The sequence below is a fragment of the Geotrypetes seraphini genome, chromosome 3 (genome assembly GCF_902459505.1).
Source record: "Geotrypetes seraphini chromosome 3, aGeoSer1.1, whole genome shotgun sequence".
Taxonomy (NCBI): Eukaryota; Metazoa; Chordata; class Amphibia; order Gymnophiona; family Dermophiidae; genus Geotrypetes; species Geotrypetes seraphini.
Genome location: NC_047086.1, coordinates 25,873,164 through 25,891,214, shown reverse-complemented (window position 1 = coordinate 25,891,214; position 18,051 = coordinate 25,873,164). Strand labels below are relative to the sequence as shown.

Sequence of the window (18,051 nt, the reverse complement as noted above, 5' to 3'; positions counted from 1 at the left end):
GACAAAATCCCACATGAGACACTCCTGAGAAAATTTAGACGGCAATGTTCTGTTCTGGATCAGGAATTGGTTAATGATAGAAAATAGAGCATAGAGTTAAATGACCCTTTTTCTCAATGAAGGAGAGTGAATAGTGCTGGGAACAGTACTATTTAACATATTTATAAATGATCTGGAAATCGGAACAAGTGAGATGATTAATTCCGCAGATGACACAAAAACTATTAAAACACCTACAGACTGAAAAATTGCTGGAAGACTTTAGGAAATTGGATGACTGTGCACCCAAATGGCAGATGAAATTTAATGTGGACAAGTGCAAAGTGACATTCTACAAAGTTCAATTACCTGGAATAGATGGTCCACCATGAAGAAAAGCATGCGACTGTGAGTCATTTAAACAGCAAGGTTCTCTCTGCTGGAAAGTATTATCTAAATGTTTCCTCTTCTGTATGCGCTTATGCTCTTGCTTTATGTTGTAGAGAATTTGTTCTAAAAAGTAAGAATAGAAAACACTTATAAATTCAGCACTTTTTTCTAATTTTTATTTAAAGTATTTTCAGACACATACATTAAACAGAAAGAATCAAACTGACACAAAGCCAGAATCGCATGGACACTTCAAAACGGTACAGAATCAATAATATATCAAATAACTGTATGTAACACTAACTCATTATGAACCTAATCACTCTCAATACCCTTGATCAAAAACACCCTTTCCTTGATGGACAATCAGGTATAAATAGCACTATTAGTTCCAAGTATTATGGCAATCTTCTAGGATTTTCCATCATCCATAATAATAAAAGGCTAAGCGCGCATGCGCTTTTCAAAAATCGTGATTCCTGGTGGCGTGAGGTGTGCTTCTGTGTCACACCTTACGGCGCCTGTGCTAGCTGGGGCGCATGTTCCAGACTCCTCCCTCCTGCTGCCACTGCTCTTCAAAGCGGCCTGCTGAGGTTCGCCAGCCGCTGTAGCGAACCTCGCAGGCCGCTCTCCACCTTCCCGATGCAGATAAAAAAGGAAATCCAGGTAGAACGGAGGCTGCGATAGGCAGCGACTGCTGCTACTCCTCCATCTGCTTAGCTCCTCTCCGCTGGCCCCAGACGGCAGCCCCCTCTACCCCGTCCTGATCACGAGGGAGACCGTGCGAGGGGAAAGGGAGGAAGCGTCTCTAGCACCCGTTAATGTAACGGGCTTAAAGAGCTAGTCAGCAATGTTACTTACCGTAACAGTTGTTATCCAGGGACAGCAGGCAGCTATTCTCACTAGTGGGTGATGTCATCCGACAGAGCCCCGATACGGACGTCTCACAAGCATACTTGCTTGCAGAAACTCAGAAGTTTCGAGATGCCCGTACAGCGCATGCGCCAGTGCCTTCCCGTCCGATGCTCCGGGCATGTCTCCTCAGTTCAGGTAGCTAGCAGAGAAGCCAACCCAGGGGAGATGGGTGGGACGTGAGAATAGCTGCCTGCTGTTCCTGGATAACAACTGTTACGGTAAGCAGTGTTCCCTCTAAGCTGCGCTGGCGTGCGCTGGCGCACAAAATATTGCATCGCAGCGCACAAGTTTCACGTCACAGCGCACGGCGTACGGAGATGGCAGGGCGGCGAGAGGAGAATCGGGCGAGTTGGCGCTGGCGCCCGATATTTGTAGCGCACAGCGTAAAAACTTTTGCCCACAACACCCGCCCGCTTAGAGGGAGCACTGACGGTAAGTAACATTGCTTTATCCAAGGACAAGCAGGCAGGTATTCTCACTAGTGGGTGACCTCCAAGCTAACCTCAATGGGACGGTGAGAGAGTAGGCAACTTAAGAGAATAAATTTTGTAACACTGTTTGGCCAAACTGTCCACCCCGTCTGGAGAAAGTATCCAGACAATAATGAGAGGTGCATGTATGAACCGAGGACCAAGTGGCAGCCTTACAAATCTCCTCAATCGGTGTCGATCTGAGGAAGGCTACAGAGGCCGCCAATGCTCTGACCTTACAGGGAAGGGGTAATCCAGCCTGGGCATAGCAGAAAGAGATGCAAGCCGCCATCCAGTTGGAGATGGTACGCTTCGATAAAGGTCGTCCCAACTTGTTCGGATCAAAGGAGACGAAAAGTTGAGGAGCAGTTCTGTGTGGCTTGGTGCGATCCAGGTAGAAAGCCAAAGCACGTTTACAGTCCAGAGTGTGAAGAGCTGATTCTCCAGGATGAGAATGAGGCTTTGGAAAAAACACAGGAAGAACTATGGATTGGTTGAGATGAAATTCAGTGACCACTTTAGGCAGGAATTTCGGATGAGTGCAAAGGACCACCTTGTCATGATGAAATACTGTGAAAGGTGGATCCGCCACTAAGGTCAGAAACATGGATCCTCCATTGCAAGACTGCACCATCAAAAAACAAAGTACAAAAGTGCGCTCTCTTTGGGCGTGAAACATGTGGAAATTCACCATCGGATATTGACTCAGCATGGACAAAGAACCAGGAATCAACAAAAGGTTTTTGAGTGGATAAAAAGGTTTAAAGCAGGAAGAACAGGTGTATCTGACGAAGGTCATTCTGGTCACCTATCAACATGGTGCATACAAGAGCATATTGACAGGGCGGATGCCTTGATTAGAAAAGACAAACGGATAACGGTGTCTCAGTTGGCTGCAAATTTGGATATCATCTATGGATCTACATTTGCTATAATGCATGACGACTTAGGATACAGGAAAGTTTGCGCACGATGGGAATCACAAACAGCTTACTGATCTGCACAAGCAACAACATGTGGCAGTTGCAACCCAGTTCCTGAGACAGTATGAAAAAGATCCAAGTATTTTGGAGAGAATTGTCACCAGCGATGAGACATGGGTGCATTACTACGATCCAGAGAGCAAGAGACAAAGTATGGAGTAGAGACATCAGTCTTCAGTGAAAAAGAAATTCAAACGTCAGGCCTCCTCCAAGAAAGTCATGTTAATCTTCTTTTGGGACAAGGGGCCTATTCTGGTGCATTTCCAAGTGCATGGGCAAACAGTGAATATTACTGTGCATTGCTGCAAAATGAACTGCAATTCACAGCAAAAGAAGAGGCATGTTGGCAAAAACAGTCTTTCTGCACCATGGCAATGCACGTCCTCATACAGCAGCAGCGGCATGAGAGACAGTGCAACAGCTTGGGTTTGAACATCTTCCACAACCTCCTTATAGCTCAGATCTGGCACCTAGCGATTATCACATCTTTGGTCCACTGGAGGAGATGCTGCAAGGATGCAGATTCATTTCTGATGATGAAGGAAGCAGTGCTCTCACCTGGCCTTGGGACCAGGCAAAAAACCTTCTCTGCAGCTAGCTGAACGATACAGCAAATTTGCATTTATGCGTCATTTTGCATGGGGACTATATGGAAAAGTGATATGTTCAATTGCTCCGTTACCTCTATTAAAACTGTTAAATGTATTTTGCCTTTACTTTTTGATTGCTATTTTGTTGATGCATTTATATTTTTTTGTAAACTTTTTTTTCCAGTATATACTGTTTACTGTAAACCGCTTTAGCACTTCTTGTGTTAAGCAGTATATCAAGTTAATGGAACAAAATTTTGTCTGCACTGGGTTTAAAGTGATGAAATTAAGAAGAAATACAAAGAACTTCTTTTCAAAGCAATGAAGACAGTGAAACTAAATGCTGCTTGTCAGCATGTGAGATGGCCTAGCCAGAGGTTCAGCAAAGGTCTCTGGGATATTAAACATTCTGACTCTGGAATGTTAGTGCAGATAGACCCTAAAAGCCCCTGCAGAGAATCCACATACCTTAAGTATCCAGCTAGCCTGAACTGTTTATCAAGAAGATATGTTTAAACTACCATACTTGAACGGAACAAAAGATGTCACAGAGAAATACTGGAAACTAACAAGAGGCTAGTTTTAGAACAAGATTTCAACCTATAAAAGCCTCCTCCTTTCTCTCTGGACTCTAGTTTACCCCTTCTCTCCGGCTGCCTCCACCCTTCCTAATCTCTCTCTTCGCCTTATTTACTTCTGTACACCCCACTATTCAAGCCCAGGCACACATTCATTCAGGTACACCACATGCTTTCTCTGCTCTGGGAAAATCCTCCCATAATTTCCTTATACACATATAGAACCAGCTTTAAACCTAACTGTAGACTCTATATTTGTAATATTAAGCCCCATAAAATATATTCTTTATGCAACCACTCTTGGCTTTCATTATCATTAATTTTATTTCCCACTGGTCCTCTGAGGCTTGAGCCCAGGATCTTTTGCACACCCACAAAAGACTATCCAAAAACACATATTTAAACACAAAAGAGACAAAGCCAAATGATGACATTCCGTCCAAGCAAAGAGCATCCGAGCCAAGCATGGGACTCCTCATGCCCCCTTGACGGTTGACATAGGCAACAGCGGTCGCATTGTCCAAGAATACACGTTTAGCCTTCCAGTGGAGACTCCCTTGAAATCTCAGCAGAGCAAACTGGATCGCTCGCAGCTCGTCAACTGATAGACCATCTGCTCTCCCTCGGCATCCAATGGCCCTGGATCAGGAGAGACGTGCAAACTGCTCCTCATCTGGAGACTCGCGTCTGTAGTCAGAATCACCCTGTCCAAGACCCGCAGAGGGAGCCCTTTGGTCAGAGTAATCGGATTCAACCACCACATCATACTGCTGAGTGCCGCTGCCAATCAAGGCAGCATCACCCCCAGCGCATCTCTCTGGGGATTCCACCGCGTCAGAAGGGATGACTGAAGAGGACAGAGACAAGCTCTCGCCCACAGAATCTCAGTACCTCAGGAGTTGATTAAACTGGATTTTTCAGATCTTCTGACCGCTTCACCTTCCCTGTCACCAGAGATCAAAACCACCAGGTCCCCCTCGAGGAAATTAAGGAAGACACGCGGTCTGGTTACGATCCTGGCGTACCTCCACGGAACCGCAGCAGCCTGTGCTCTACTCCTTTGCAGACAAACCAGGAGAGAGATGGCTCCCGATCCCAGAGACCCGATCCAATCTGCAGGCTGTCCAGAGGGCTTATTACAGGTTAAGCTTAAAGAGTACCCTCCAGAAGCAGACAAAATTTAAAATGTCCACGATCTCCCGCCGAAGGATCACTCGCAGAGTTGATCCACAGCACGTGGGCCAACACGCGAAATAAATTTTAAAAAATTAGGAATTGAAAACAAATCATGAGCAGAAGAGACTTTCAACCATGGAGAGAAGCTGCAGGATCAAAACTGAGCATGACAGGAAGCTCCTGGGTAGTTAGCCCAAAGGGAAGGGAACAAGTTTTAGTAGCCCTGCAGCAGAAGCTATCAGACATACAAGAACCCACAAGTTCAGCCTCCAGAGGGATTGTACAATAATTTTATTTCCCACTGGTCCTCTGAGGCTTAAGCCCAGGACCTCTTGCACACCCACAAAAGACGAGCCAAAAACACATATTTAAACACAAAAGATTACATTTTGGGGGCTTTGTCTCGGTTCCTCTATGCGTCTTGGAAGAGGAAGCATTTTAGATTTCCCTTAAATTTATCTAAATTTTGTTCAGCCCTAATATGAGGTGGTAAGGAGTTCCATACTCGCCAGACAGCAATGTTACTTACCGTAACAGTTGTTATCCAGGGACAGCAGGCAGCTATTCTCACTAGTGGTGATGTCATCCGACAGAGCCCCGATGCGGACATCTCACAAGCATACTTGCTTGAAGAAACTTCAGAAGTTTCGAGATGCCCACATCGCACATGCGCGAGTGCCTTCCCGTCCGATGCTCCGGGCATGTCTCCTCAGTTCAGGTAGCTAGCAGAGAAGCCAACCCAGGGGAGATGGGTGGGACGTGAGAATAGCTGCCTGCTGTCCCTGGATAACAATTGTTACGGTAAGTAACATTGCTTTATCCCAGGACAAGCAGGCAGGTATTCTCACTAGTGGGTGACCTCCAAGCTAACCTCAATGGGATGGTGGGAGAGTTGGCAACTGAGGAGAATAAATTTTGTAATACCGTTTGGCCAAACTGTCCATCCTGTCTGGAGAAAGTGTCCAGACAATAATGAGAGGTGAATGTATGAACCAAGGACCAAGTGGCAGCCTTACAAATCTCCTCAATCGGTGTGGACCTGAGGAAGGCTATAGAGGCCGCCATTGCTCTGACCTTATGGGCTGTGACTTTACAGGGAAGGGGTAATCCAGCCTGGGCATAGCAGAAAGAGATGCAAGCCGCTATCCAGTTGGAGATGGTACGCTACGAGACAGGGCGTCCCAACTTGTTCGGATCAAAGGAGACGAAAAGTTGAGGAGCAGTTCTGTGTGGCTTGGTGCGATCTAGGTAGAAAGCCAAAGCACATTTACAGTCCAGAGTGTGAAGAGCTGATTCTCCAGGGTGAGAATGAGGCTTTGGAAAAAACACAGGAAGAACTATGAATTGGTTGAGATGAAATTCAGAGACCACCTTAGGCAGGAATTTCGGATAAGTGCAAAGGACCACCTTGTCATGATGGAATACTGTGAAAGGTGGATCCGCCACTAAGGCCTGAAGCTCACTGACCCTGCGAGCAGAAGTGAGGGCAACCAGAAAATCCACTTTCCAAGTGAGAAACTTCAGCGGAGCCTTGTTGAGAGGCTCAAAAGGAGGTTTCATAAGTTGGGAAAGGACAACGTTGAGATTCCAAACCACTGGAGGAGGTTTGAGAGGAGGATTGACATGGAAAAGTCCTTTCGTAAATCTGGAAACCACAGAATGAGCAGAGAGAGGTTTCCCTTGCAGAGGCTGATGGAAAGCCGCAATTGCACTCAGATGGACTCGTATCGATGTAGACTTGAGGCCAGAATGAGAGAGGTGTAAAAGATAGTCCAAAACAGAAGACAGGGAGTCTCGCTGAGGCTCCTTACGATTAGAAACACACCAGGTAGAAAATCTAGTCCATTTTTGGGAGTAGCACTGTCTAGTAGCAGGCTTCCGGGAAGCCTCCAACACATCCCTCACCGCCTTGGAAAACTGACGGGGAGTCACGTTGAGAGGAACCAAGCTGTCAGGTGGAGAGACTGCAGGTTGGGATGGAGTAGAGATCCTTGTTGCTGAGTAAGCAGTGAAGGAAACACTGGAAGAAGGAACGGCTCCCTGTTGCTGATTTGAAGTAGAAGGGAGTACCAAGGCTGTCTGGGCCACCGAGGAGCTATCAGAATCATGGTGGCATGGTTGGATTTCAATTTGACCAGAGTCTTTTGAATGAGAGGAAATGGAGGAAACGCATACAGAAAGCGATTCCCCCAATCCAGCAGAAAGGCATCTGCCTCGAGGCGATGAGGAGTGTAGATCCTGGAGCAGAATTGAGGCAGTTTGAAGTTGTGGGGGGCAGCAAAGAGGTCTATCTGAGGCGTCCCCCACTGAGAGAAGAGCTGATGAAGGGGCCTGGAATGGAGGGTCCAATCGTGAGGCTGGAGGAGACGACTTAAGTTGTCCGCCAAGGCATTGTCCTTCCCCTGAATGTAGACAGCTTTGAGGAAGGTGTTGTGGCGAATCGCCCAATCCCAGACTCTGAGAGCTTCCTGGCAGAGGGAGGCTGAGCCCGTGCCCCCCTGCTAGTTGACATAATACATGGCGACCTGATTGTCCGTGCAAATGAGGACCACCATGTCGTGAAGCAGATGTTGAAACGCTTGAAGAGAATTGAAGATCGCCCTGAGTTCCAGAAGATTGATATGGCACAGCCGGTCCGCACTGGTCCAGAAGCCCTGAGTGCGAAGACCGTCCAGATGAGCTCCCCATGCATAGGTCGTGGAATCGGTAGTGAGAACCTTTTGGTGGGGAGGAGTGTGAAACAGCAAACCTCTGGATAGATTTGAAGAGGTCATCCACCAATGTAGAGACTGCTGAAGAGTAGGAGTGACTATGATGTGATGAGTCAAAGGATCTGACACCTGTGTCCATTGAGAAGCCAGGGTCCACTGAGGAATCCTGAGGTGAAGTCTGGCAAAAGGAGTCACATGAACTGTAGAGGCCATGTGGCCCAGGAGAACCATCATGTGTCTCGCTGAGATGGACGGGCGAGAAAACACTGACTGGCAGAGATGAAGAAGAGCATCCAGGCACTGTGGAGGAAGGAATGCTCTGAGTTGAATAGTATCCAGAACCGCCCCGATGAAGGGAAGAGACTGGGTAAGCTGCAGATGAGATTTGGGGAAGTTGATCTCGAAACCCAAACTCTGCAGGAACCAAATCATTGTTAGGGTCGCCGAGATGACCCCAGGAGCCGAGGTGGCCTTGATGAGCCAGTCGTCGAGGTAGGGAAATACCTGAAGACCCTGGTTCCGGAGTGCAGCGGCTACTACCACCAGACACTTTGTGAAGACTCTGGGAGACGAAGACAGGCCAAATGGAAGCACTCGATACTGCAGATGTAGATGTCCCACCCGAAATCTGAGGAATTTGCGAGAGGCCGGATGAATGGGAATGTGAGTGTAGGCCTCCTTGAGATCCAGAGAGCATAACCAGTCGTTCTGCTCGAGGAGGGGGTAGAGAGAAGCAAGGGTCAGCATGCAAAATCTCTCCTTAACCAGGAACTTGTTGAGGACCCTGAGGTCCAGAATTGGACGCAGGTCGCCCGTCTTCTTCGGAACAAGGAAGTACCGGGAGTAAAACCCCCGGTTGTGTTGGTCCATAGGGACCGGCTCGATGGCCCGAAGCCGGAGCAAAGCCTGAGCTTCCTGAAGAAGAAGGGTGGTCTGGGTCAAGTTGGAAGGATACTCTCTTGGAGGGTGGTCCGGGGGGACCCGATGGAACTGAAGAGAATATCCTTCCCTGATGATGGTAAGGACCCAAAGGTCGGTGGTAATAGCCGTCCATCGATGATAAAAATGATGGAGGCAACCCCCAATGGGAAAGACAGGGGATAGCAGAACGATGTTGGTTATGTTCCCTAACAGAGAGTCAAAAAGGCTGAGGAGCCACAGGGACAGCAGAAGGCTGAGGTTTTTGCTGAGCCTTCTGTGGAGGCTGTCTCTTCGCTGGTTGTCTCGTAGCAGGAGCCTGCCTGGGAGTATAATGCCGCTGATAGATCAAGGGCGGTCGAGAAGGACGAGACTGAGCAGGCTTAGGCTTGGGACGAAGGATGGACTGGAAAGATTTTTCATGGTCCGACAGCTTCTTCGTCACAGTTTCAATAGATTCATCAAACAAATCAGCACCCGCACAGGGAACGTTGGCAAGCCTGTCCTGGAGGTTCGGGTCCATGTCAATGGTTCGAAGCCAGGCTAAACGACTCATGGCCACGGAGCAGGCAGCAGCTCGTGCCGAGAGTTCGAAGGCATCATAGGAGGATTGCATCAGTTGAAGGCGCAGCTGGGACAGCGAGGCGACCACCTCCTCAAATTCAAAACAAGCCTGAGACTCAATGTAAAGTGTAAACTTCCGAAGCACAGGCAGGAAGAACTCCAAATAAGTTGCAAAATGGAAAGTGTAATTGAGAACTCTGGATGCCATCATCGAGTTCTGGTAGATGCGCCTCCCGAATTTATCCATAGTCCGGCCCTCTCTGCCCGGTGGCACCGAGGCATACACCTGGGACAGATGAGGTCTTTTGAGGGAGGACTCGACCAACAGGGACTGATGAGAGAGCTGGGAGCCCTCAAACCCCTTGTGATGCACCGTGCGGTACCTGGCATCCAGCTTACCAGGAACGGCAGGAATAGAGTACGGTGTTTCAAAACATCGCATGAAGGTCTGGTCGAGGAGTCTGTGCAGAGGTAGACGAAGAGACTCGGCAGGAGGATGAGGCAGATGCATGGTATCCAGGTATTCCTTGGAGTATCGGGAACCAGAGTCCAAGGTGATGTCGAGATCATCCGCCATCTGCCTAAGAAAAGATGAAAAAGACAATTGGTCCGCCAACACAGGCCGGCGGGACGGGCTGGATGAAGTCGAAGCCTCTGGATCCAAGGAGACTTGTGATCGGCAGGGCGAGAAAGAGCCATAAGGATCCTCGTACTCCGGGCCCGGAGGAGGGGAGACATCCGAAGATGAATATCCCACACGAGGAAGTTTCTTCTGAGGCGAGACTGTAGAATGCCTACAGGAATGCCTCGAAGAATGCCTGGAACGATGCCCCTCCCTGTGTCTCGAAGGAGATCTGGACCGGCGATGCTTAGACGGGTCCCCAGAGGCCTCCAAGGAGTAGATAGGGCTGGAGGCCGTAGAGCGAAGAGGAGGATGGCCCGATGCCTCTCGAGCCGCATTCCATGCTTGATAGGGAGTGTGGAAAAACTCTTCCTGGCGATGCTCAGTGCTTCGACTACCCGAAGGAATATCCCAAATTTCCTCGCCCGGAGGGGGAATGAGTTTCTAGAGGCGGCATGTCACTAAACAAAGCACGCCTCAATGAACTGACCTCCGAGCGCCGCTCCTCCTCCCCGAGCAGCGAGAGCGAGCGGCAAGGGGGAGGAGGAGGGGGTGGCTCGCCCACCCTGGATCGTGGCCAGCCACTTGGACCCCATGGTGGTCATATCAATGAATTGGGCCTCCATGATCGACCGCAGCGAAGCCGACAAGGAGGGAGCCGCACCTGAAGTGGGACCTCCTGAACGGTCTTCGCGGTCCCGAGTGGTCGAGTGCTTAGGCTTAGAAGCTTTCGGCACTTTGATAACCACCGGAGGGATGGTCCGAGGAGGTACCTGATCTGAGGAGACCGAAAGAGGCACTGGAGCAGGAGGCGGGGTCGAAGCCGGGACGAAGGAGGCTGGCTTCAAGTGACCCGAGGCAGCAGGAGTAGAGGACGACTTCGCAGGTACAGGCGAAGCGCTGGTCGAAGTTGAAGCCGAAGGTTCCTTAGCAGCTTCCATCTTGAACATCGACTCCCACAGGAAACAGCGACGCTTAAAAGCACGTGCTGTGAGAATGGAACAAGGCCGGCACGATTTCGGAAGATGTTCTGGACCAAGACACTGCAGGCAGCGTCGATGCGGGTCCGTCAACAAAATCGCACGCTGGCACTTGCTGCACTTTTTAAAACCGGTAATCGGCCGGGACATAGGCCGAAAAAGCTCCGCCGCGAGATCGAAGGAGCGGGGCCTCAGCCACGCAGCCGACCCGGTCAAATCTCCGGAAAAAATGAATAAAACACATGATAAAGAGCAAAATAACTCAAAACTGCGGTACTAGAAGGCAAGAACACGGGTTCACTCAGCGCAGAGAATTGAAGCAAAACTTCTCAGCTCCGCAGAAAGAAAAGAACCGAGGAGACACGCCCGGAGCATCGGGTGGGAAGGCACTCGCGCATGCACGGTGCGGGCATCTCGAAACTTCTGAAGTTTCTTCAAGCAAGTATGCTTGTGAGACGTCCGCATCGGGGCTCTGTCGGATGACATCACCCACTAGTGAGAATACCTGCCTGCTTGTCCTGAGATAATCCAAATGTTACAACCAACAGCTTCCCTGTAATCTTCTGGAAATGACCAGAATCTCTTCCTTTTGTAATCTGCCTAGAACTGCAAGGTATTGGCGGAATAAAAGAAACTAATGTAATGTATATAAATGATAAGTAGTAGTAGGCAGAGATGCATAGCAAAAAGAGAGATGAGAGAGAGTAGTGGTGGATGTGGAGAGGAACAGTGGGATGGTTGGAAAGTGATGCAAGAGGGGCCTCAAGGAGGCAGAGAATGTGGGAAGAATACTAGGATCCGAGTTAAACACAAATTCAACTTAACAGTTTAAAAACCGGAACCTGTTCTTAACCCGGGGACTACCTGTATATCATTCAATGCATGAAGCATAAAAAAGGGTGCTACATTGGAGAAACAGATGCTAAACACTAGGACTGATTTACAAAGATATTAAAAATTGCAAAGCCAACCAGGATATCACTTCTGTGGAACAACACTTCAACAAGCCAGAACACTGCATCCAGTGGCGTAGTAAGAAGGGGGGGTGGTCCACCCCAGGTGCCGACTTGGTGAGGGCGCAGGCACCTGTTCTCCTCTCCCCCCCACTTTCATACATGCACACCATTTCCTTTTCCCCATACCTCTGTAACGTTCCTGGCATGAACAGTAACCCTCAACTTGTCACGCCAGCATTGGCTCTTCCTCTGACGTCACTTCCTGGACCAGCACCTAGGAAGAGCCGACGCTGGCACGAAAGCAGGTTGGGGGTTCCTGCTTGCACCAGGAACGTTACAGAGGTATGTAGGAAGGAAAGCAGCATGCAGGGAAAGAGCTTTTGGAGGTGGAGGGGTGCCATCACCCCGGGCGCCTCTCATCCTTGCTACACCACTGGCTGCATCAAATGATTTTATGGTGAGAATACTAAAAGGCAACAACATAAAATCCAACTTAACCGCAGTCAAATATCAAAACGAAGAACAAAAAAAAGCAGAGACTGCAGTGATGATGTACAGGACGCCAAGACTTTATTAAGTAGTCATAAAACAAATAAAACAGTTTGTTTCCAAAAGGACTACCGTATTTTCACGCATATAACGCGCGCGTTATACACGATTTTACAAACCGTGCATAACCTTGCGCGTTATACGCGTGAGCGCGCTATATAAAATTTTTTTTACATAGTTCCCACTCCCCCGACGCCCGATTCATCATCCGGAAGGACCGCTTGCACCCCCACAGCCTCCCCCCCCTCCCCCATGGAGAAGCTGTCTACCTTGTTTCCGGATGCCAGTGAGCCCAGCTGCTTCCTCTGCCGGCGGTCCTGCCCCTTCTCTGAGCCCTGCGCTACACTGCTTCCTCTTCTGGTGGTCCCGCCCTTTCTCTGACGTCAGAGAAAGGGCGGGACCACCAGAAGAGGAAGCAGTGTAGCGCAGGGCTCAGAGAAGGGGCGGGACCGCTGGCAGAGGAAGCAGCTGGGCTCACTGGCATCTGGAAACAAGGTAGACAGCTTCTCCATGGGGGAGGGTGGGGAGGCTGTGGGGGTGCGAGCGGTCCTTTGGGTGGGAGTGCAAGCGGTCCATCGGGGTGGGAGTGCGAGCGGTGGGGGTGTGAGCGGTCCTTCCGGATGATGAATCGGGTGTCGGGGGGGGGGATCAGGCTTTCATGGTAGGGACAAGACTTCAAGGGGGGACAGGCAGACATTCAAGAGGGGACAGACGGAAAGTCGGGGCAGGTGAAAGGAGAGTCGGGGCAGGCGAACAGAGAGTCGGGGCGGCGAACTGAGAGTCGGGGCGGCGAACTGAGAGTCGGGGCGGCATGCGCGGTATACCCGTGTGCGCGGTATATAATAATTTTACATAGATTTGTGTTCCCCGCGCGCTATACCCGTGTGCGCATTTTACATGGGTGCGTGTTATCTACGTGAAAATACGGTAATAAGACCGGACCCAACATGGTCCATGTTTCAAAGAAACACTCCTTCTTCAGGGGTCCAAACAAATGCCAGAACAAAATGACCTGATGGATAACAACTGAATAAAAGCTGGAAACAGCAGTGAGTAACCATTAGTGCTCTTGCGTGATACCTTTTGGCCCTGCATCGCACAAGAGTTTCAAGTTTATTTAAATTTCAAGTTTATTTAAATTCTTTGATTTACTCGCATACTCCAAATCCAATGCGATTTACATAAGTTAAGAATTAGGTTAAAATAAAAAACAAAACAACATAACAATTAATACTAATTACAATAATACATTTAGGGAAATAGGGGCCGACAACAATTGGCTTAAATACAATTCTAAAAAAAAAAAAAATAAACAAAAAAGGAAGGTCTAATGACATAAAAGGTTAGGGAACAAATACCGCTTTTATTCAGTTGTTATCCATCAGGTCATTTTGTTCAGACATGCGTTTGGACCCCTGAGGAAGGAGTGTTTCTTTGAAACACGGACCATGTTGGATCCGGTCTTATCAGTCCTTTTGGAAACAAACTGTTTTATGATTGCTTAATAAAGTCTTGGCGTCCTGTACATCATCACTGCAGTCTCTGACTTTTTGTTCTTCGTTTTGAGAATACTAAAATAAACTTTAACAATCCAGAACGTAAGGTCTTTGAAATCAAAATAAAATATTTTGACACTAGAGCGTTTACCTCACCAGCCCACAGTAAAAACTTCTATCATGGCTCTGTAAAAGGAGCTTTTTAAGAGATTTAAATGTTGTCATTTTTGTTAAATGTGCATATCCAAGTTTACTCTTTTCAAATGCACGTGTGTTCTGTGTGCCCCACATTTACAAATGCAACTTTACAAAAATACTATAAATTACATGCTAAAATGCAACATTTAGGTATACACATACCATTAAGTGCTTGAGTCTCAGTATTACAGAGAAACACAGAAAATGAAAACAAATAAAAGGTCATATGGCCCATCCATATCATCCGCTATCTCTTCCTCCCCATAATAGATCCAATGTTGGTCCCATGCTTTGAGTTCATATACAGTCCTCATTTTCACCACCTCTACCTGGAGGCATTCCATGCATCTTGGAGTCTCCCTCCTGAACTTCTATTTATTATTTCTATAGCGATGAAAGGCGTACCCAGCGCTGTACATTTTAACATACAATAGACAGTCCCTGCTCAGAAGAGCTTACAATCTAATTTAGACAGGACATTTCAGGGTTGATGAGATAATGGTAGAGGAAATAATACACTGAGTATAGGTATCTGACAGCAGTGAGTGGGAGTTAAGAGTTGAAAGCATAAGAACATAAGACTAGCCTTAGGTTCATCAAGCCTAGTAGCTCGTTCTCACGGTGGCTAGTCCAGGTCACTAGTACCTGGCCAAAACCCAAGGTGTAGCAATATTCCTTGCTACCGATACAGGGCAAGTAGTGGCTTCCCCCGTGTCTTTCTCAATAACAGACTTTTCCTCCAGGAACTTGTCCAAACCTTTCTTAAAACCAGCTACACTATCCGCTCTTACCACATCCTCTAGCAACGCTTTCCAGAGCTTAACTATTCTCCAAGTGAAAATTTCCTCCAATTGGTTATAAAAGTATTTCTCTGTAACTTCACTGAGTGCCTCCTAGTCTTTGTAATTTTTGACGGAGTGAAAAATCGATCCATTTGTACCCGCTGTATTCCACTCAGGATTTTGTAGACTTCAATCATATCTCCCCTCAGCTGAACAGCCCTAATCGTTTTAGTCTTTCCTCATACAAGAGGAGTTCCATCCCCTTTACTATCTTGGTTGCTCTTCTTTGAACCTTTTCTAGTGCCACTATATCTTTCTTGAGATAAGGAGACCAGAATTGAATGCAATACTCCAGATGAGGTCGCACCATGGAGCAATACAGGGGCATTATAACATTCTTAGTCTTGTTAACCATCCCTTTTTGTAATAATTCCCAGCATCCTGTTTGCTTTTTTGACCTCCGCCGCACATTGGACGGAAGGTTTCATCGTATTGTCTACAATGATACCCAAATCCTTTTCTTGGGCGCTAATCCCCAAAGTGGACCCTAGCATTTTCCAAAAAGTGGGCTTTTAGTTTGGATTTGAATACTGCTAGGGATGGAGCACGACATATTGATTGAGGCAGCCTGTTCCAAGCATACAGTGCCGCAAGAAAGAAGGGACGGAGTCTGGAGTTGGCAGTGGAAGAGAAAGGTGCAGATAAGAAGGGGAAGCATAGGGGGATATATAAGTAAGGTGAGATATTGGGGGGCTTCAGAGTGAATGCATTTGTAAGTCAGCAAGAGTTTTAGCTGTATTCGGAAATGGACGGAAGCAAATGAAGGGACTTGAGAGGGGTAATGTGAGAATAGCAGCTCTCACAGAACTTCATCTTATGCTCTCTTGTTCCAGAGCTTCCTTTCAGTTGAGTGCTGCCTCCAGTGGATATCCTGAGAACCTGATTGACAGCAGAGTGGAATCCAGAAGGAAGGAGTGTCAATCAATTACTAATCAAAATACAGAAAACAGTCTGACAAAAACCCACTAACAGAGAAAAGAAAAATGGAAACTATGTAAAAGAATGTTACATGCTAGTGCGCAAACAGCACTCACATTTATTTGGGTAGTAAGATAAGAGTACAGAGCTTGTGTTAAATGAATATGCATAAAAGAATTGCATACCGAGGAATCTGCAGCATGCAAATTTTAAACTATGCATATTCAGTTGGCTAATTGGCTGGGTGAGCCCCACTGGTTCGGGAAGCTGCTCTGGCTGTCAAGGCTGTTCAAAGCTGACGGCCAGGGTGATTTCCGCAATGAAGACACAAAAGTAAGCTGCAAGACCGGTGCCATTCTTTTTAACAGAAAACGAAAGAAGATTAAAACCCCGCTTGATAAGAGAACCCCCCCCCCCTACCCACCGGCTGTGAGCCGCGAGGCCACGTCGCCGAAGGGCGAGGGCTCCAGGCGGAGGCTCTTCTGCGGGGACGAAGCAGCAGCGGCGGCGGCGGCGCTGGGCGCGGACAGGGGCGCGCATCTCCGGCGCTTGGGGGACGCCTGGCTCAGCAGCGGGTCGAACTCCAGAGTCCTTTTCAGCGTGGCACCGCAAGCCATGGCCTCGCTGCGGCCCGAGAGCGAGGGAGGAGGAGGAGGAGCGGGGAGCCGGCGGCGCTTCACTCCCAATCCACAGCGAGGCCTCCCCTCACCACCAACCGCCGGCACCGAGCTCGCGCTCACTGGACGGGCAGCTAATGCTGCTGCTCCTCCTCCTCTCTCCCGCTCGCGAGCCCCGTCCTAAGAGGACCCCGGAGCTCTGCCCGATCGGACGCTTCCTCCTGGGTGGCTGGCTAAAGAGAAAGTGGCTCGCGGCCTGACGCAAAACGTCGCGTTGTGACTTTCGCCGGAGCAAACGTACGCTGCCACTGCGCGTGCGCCACAACTCTGACGCCCGCCGGGACTTGTAGTGTCTCAACAACAGGATTGGAGTTATTATTGGAATCGGATTTTATTTATTTAGCCCGTCCTCCCAAAGGAGCCCAGAACGGGTTACATTAAATTCACCTTTATCTTTCCCAGGGAACTAAAAACATTAAAATAAATCGTTGAGTCCTAGAGTGTGTGTGTGTATCTGAGTAGGTAAGGTTTTCTTTCTGTGTTCATGTGGATAAAACACACCCTTCCTGAATCAGTGGTGCTGGGTTTGCATGGCAATTAATGGGAGCTTTTTTTCCAGTAGTATGTATATTTCAGTAGGGTTATATCTGTTATTGTATGACACGACTAGAGATAATTATGTATTATTTCTGTAGCGCTGCTTGGTATACCCAGCACTATACACTAGCAGAGAGAGAGGAGGAAGGGAGACCCAATCAGCTTCCCTTCTCTTTGCACCTGCGATCTCCAACTGCATGACCTCCCTGCGGCCCATAAGGGCACCAGATGCCCAGCACCAGAGAGGAGGGAAACCTTATCAGTATCCCTTCTCTCTCCAAAAGCTATCCCAACCGTGTGGCCTGCCAACATCTTCGGACTTCCCAGCGGCCCTTAAGGGTACCAAACGCCATACTCGCCAGCAGAGAGAGGGGGGAGGCCCAATCAGCATCTCTACCACAGGGGTGTCCAATCTGCGGCTTAAGGGCCGCATGCTGCCCCGTGAAGTATATTGTGCGGCCCCGGTCGAGGCCAATCCAGTGTTTTCCTCTGCTGTCCCCGGATGTTTACCGTCTTGCTGGCTCCCTCCTCTGTCTTGCTGCAGCGTTTGCGCAGCCCCAGAAAATTTTTTTTGGGCCAATGTGGCCCAGGGAAGCCAAAAGGTTGGACACCCCTGCTCTACTACTTCCTGCATGCATAATGTGGCCATTAATTTTTTTTCTCAAAACGCAGACCCTGTTAAATATAGACAGCAGATATAAATTCTCAAAACTGACACATTTTGATCACTAAATTGAAAATAAAATAATTTTCCTACCTTTGTTGTCTGGTGATTTAATGAGTCTCTAGCTGCACTTCCTAATGACTGTGCATCCTTTCTTTCTCCCTGCCCCCCTTTTTTCTGTCTTTCCCTCTCTCCCTGCTCCCCTTTCTTTCTCTCTCCCTGCCCCTCCTAAGCCACCACCAATTTCTCCAAGCCGACGTAGCAACAGATTTCTCCAAGACAATGTGCATGCTAATTTCTTCAAGCCGACAAAGCAACAGGTGCGTGTAGCCAAGATT

The 18,051-nt window shown here is 48.3% G+C and overlaps 1 protein-coding gene across 1 annotated transcript in view; it reads right to left on the bottom strand.

Annotated features, from left to right (window-relative positions):
- Nucleotides 1-16,749, bottom strand: part of LOC117356842 (akirin-2-like) — a 66,486-nt gene extending 49,737 nt beyond the window's left edge. Inside the window, exons 1-2 of the mRNA XM_033936604.1 lie at nucleotides 16,260-16,749; nucleotides 349-492 (exon numbers count right to left, since the gene is read on the bottom strand). Of these exons, the coding sequence (XP_033792495.1) occupies nucleotides 349-492; nucleotides 16,260-16,452 (337 nt within the window). The 5' untranslated portion in view covers nucleotides 16,453-16,749. The remainder of the gene's footprint in view (nucleotides 1-348; nucleotides 493-16,259) is intronic.
- Nucleotides 16,750-18,051: the final 1,302 nt, after the last annotated feature.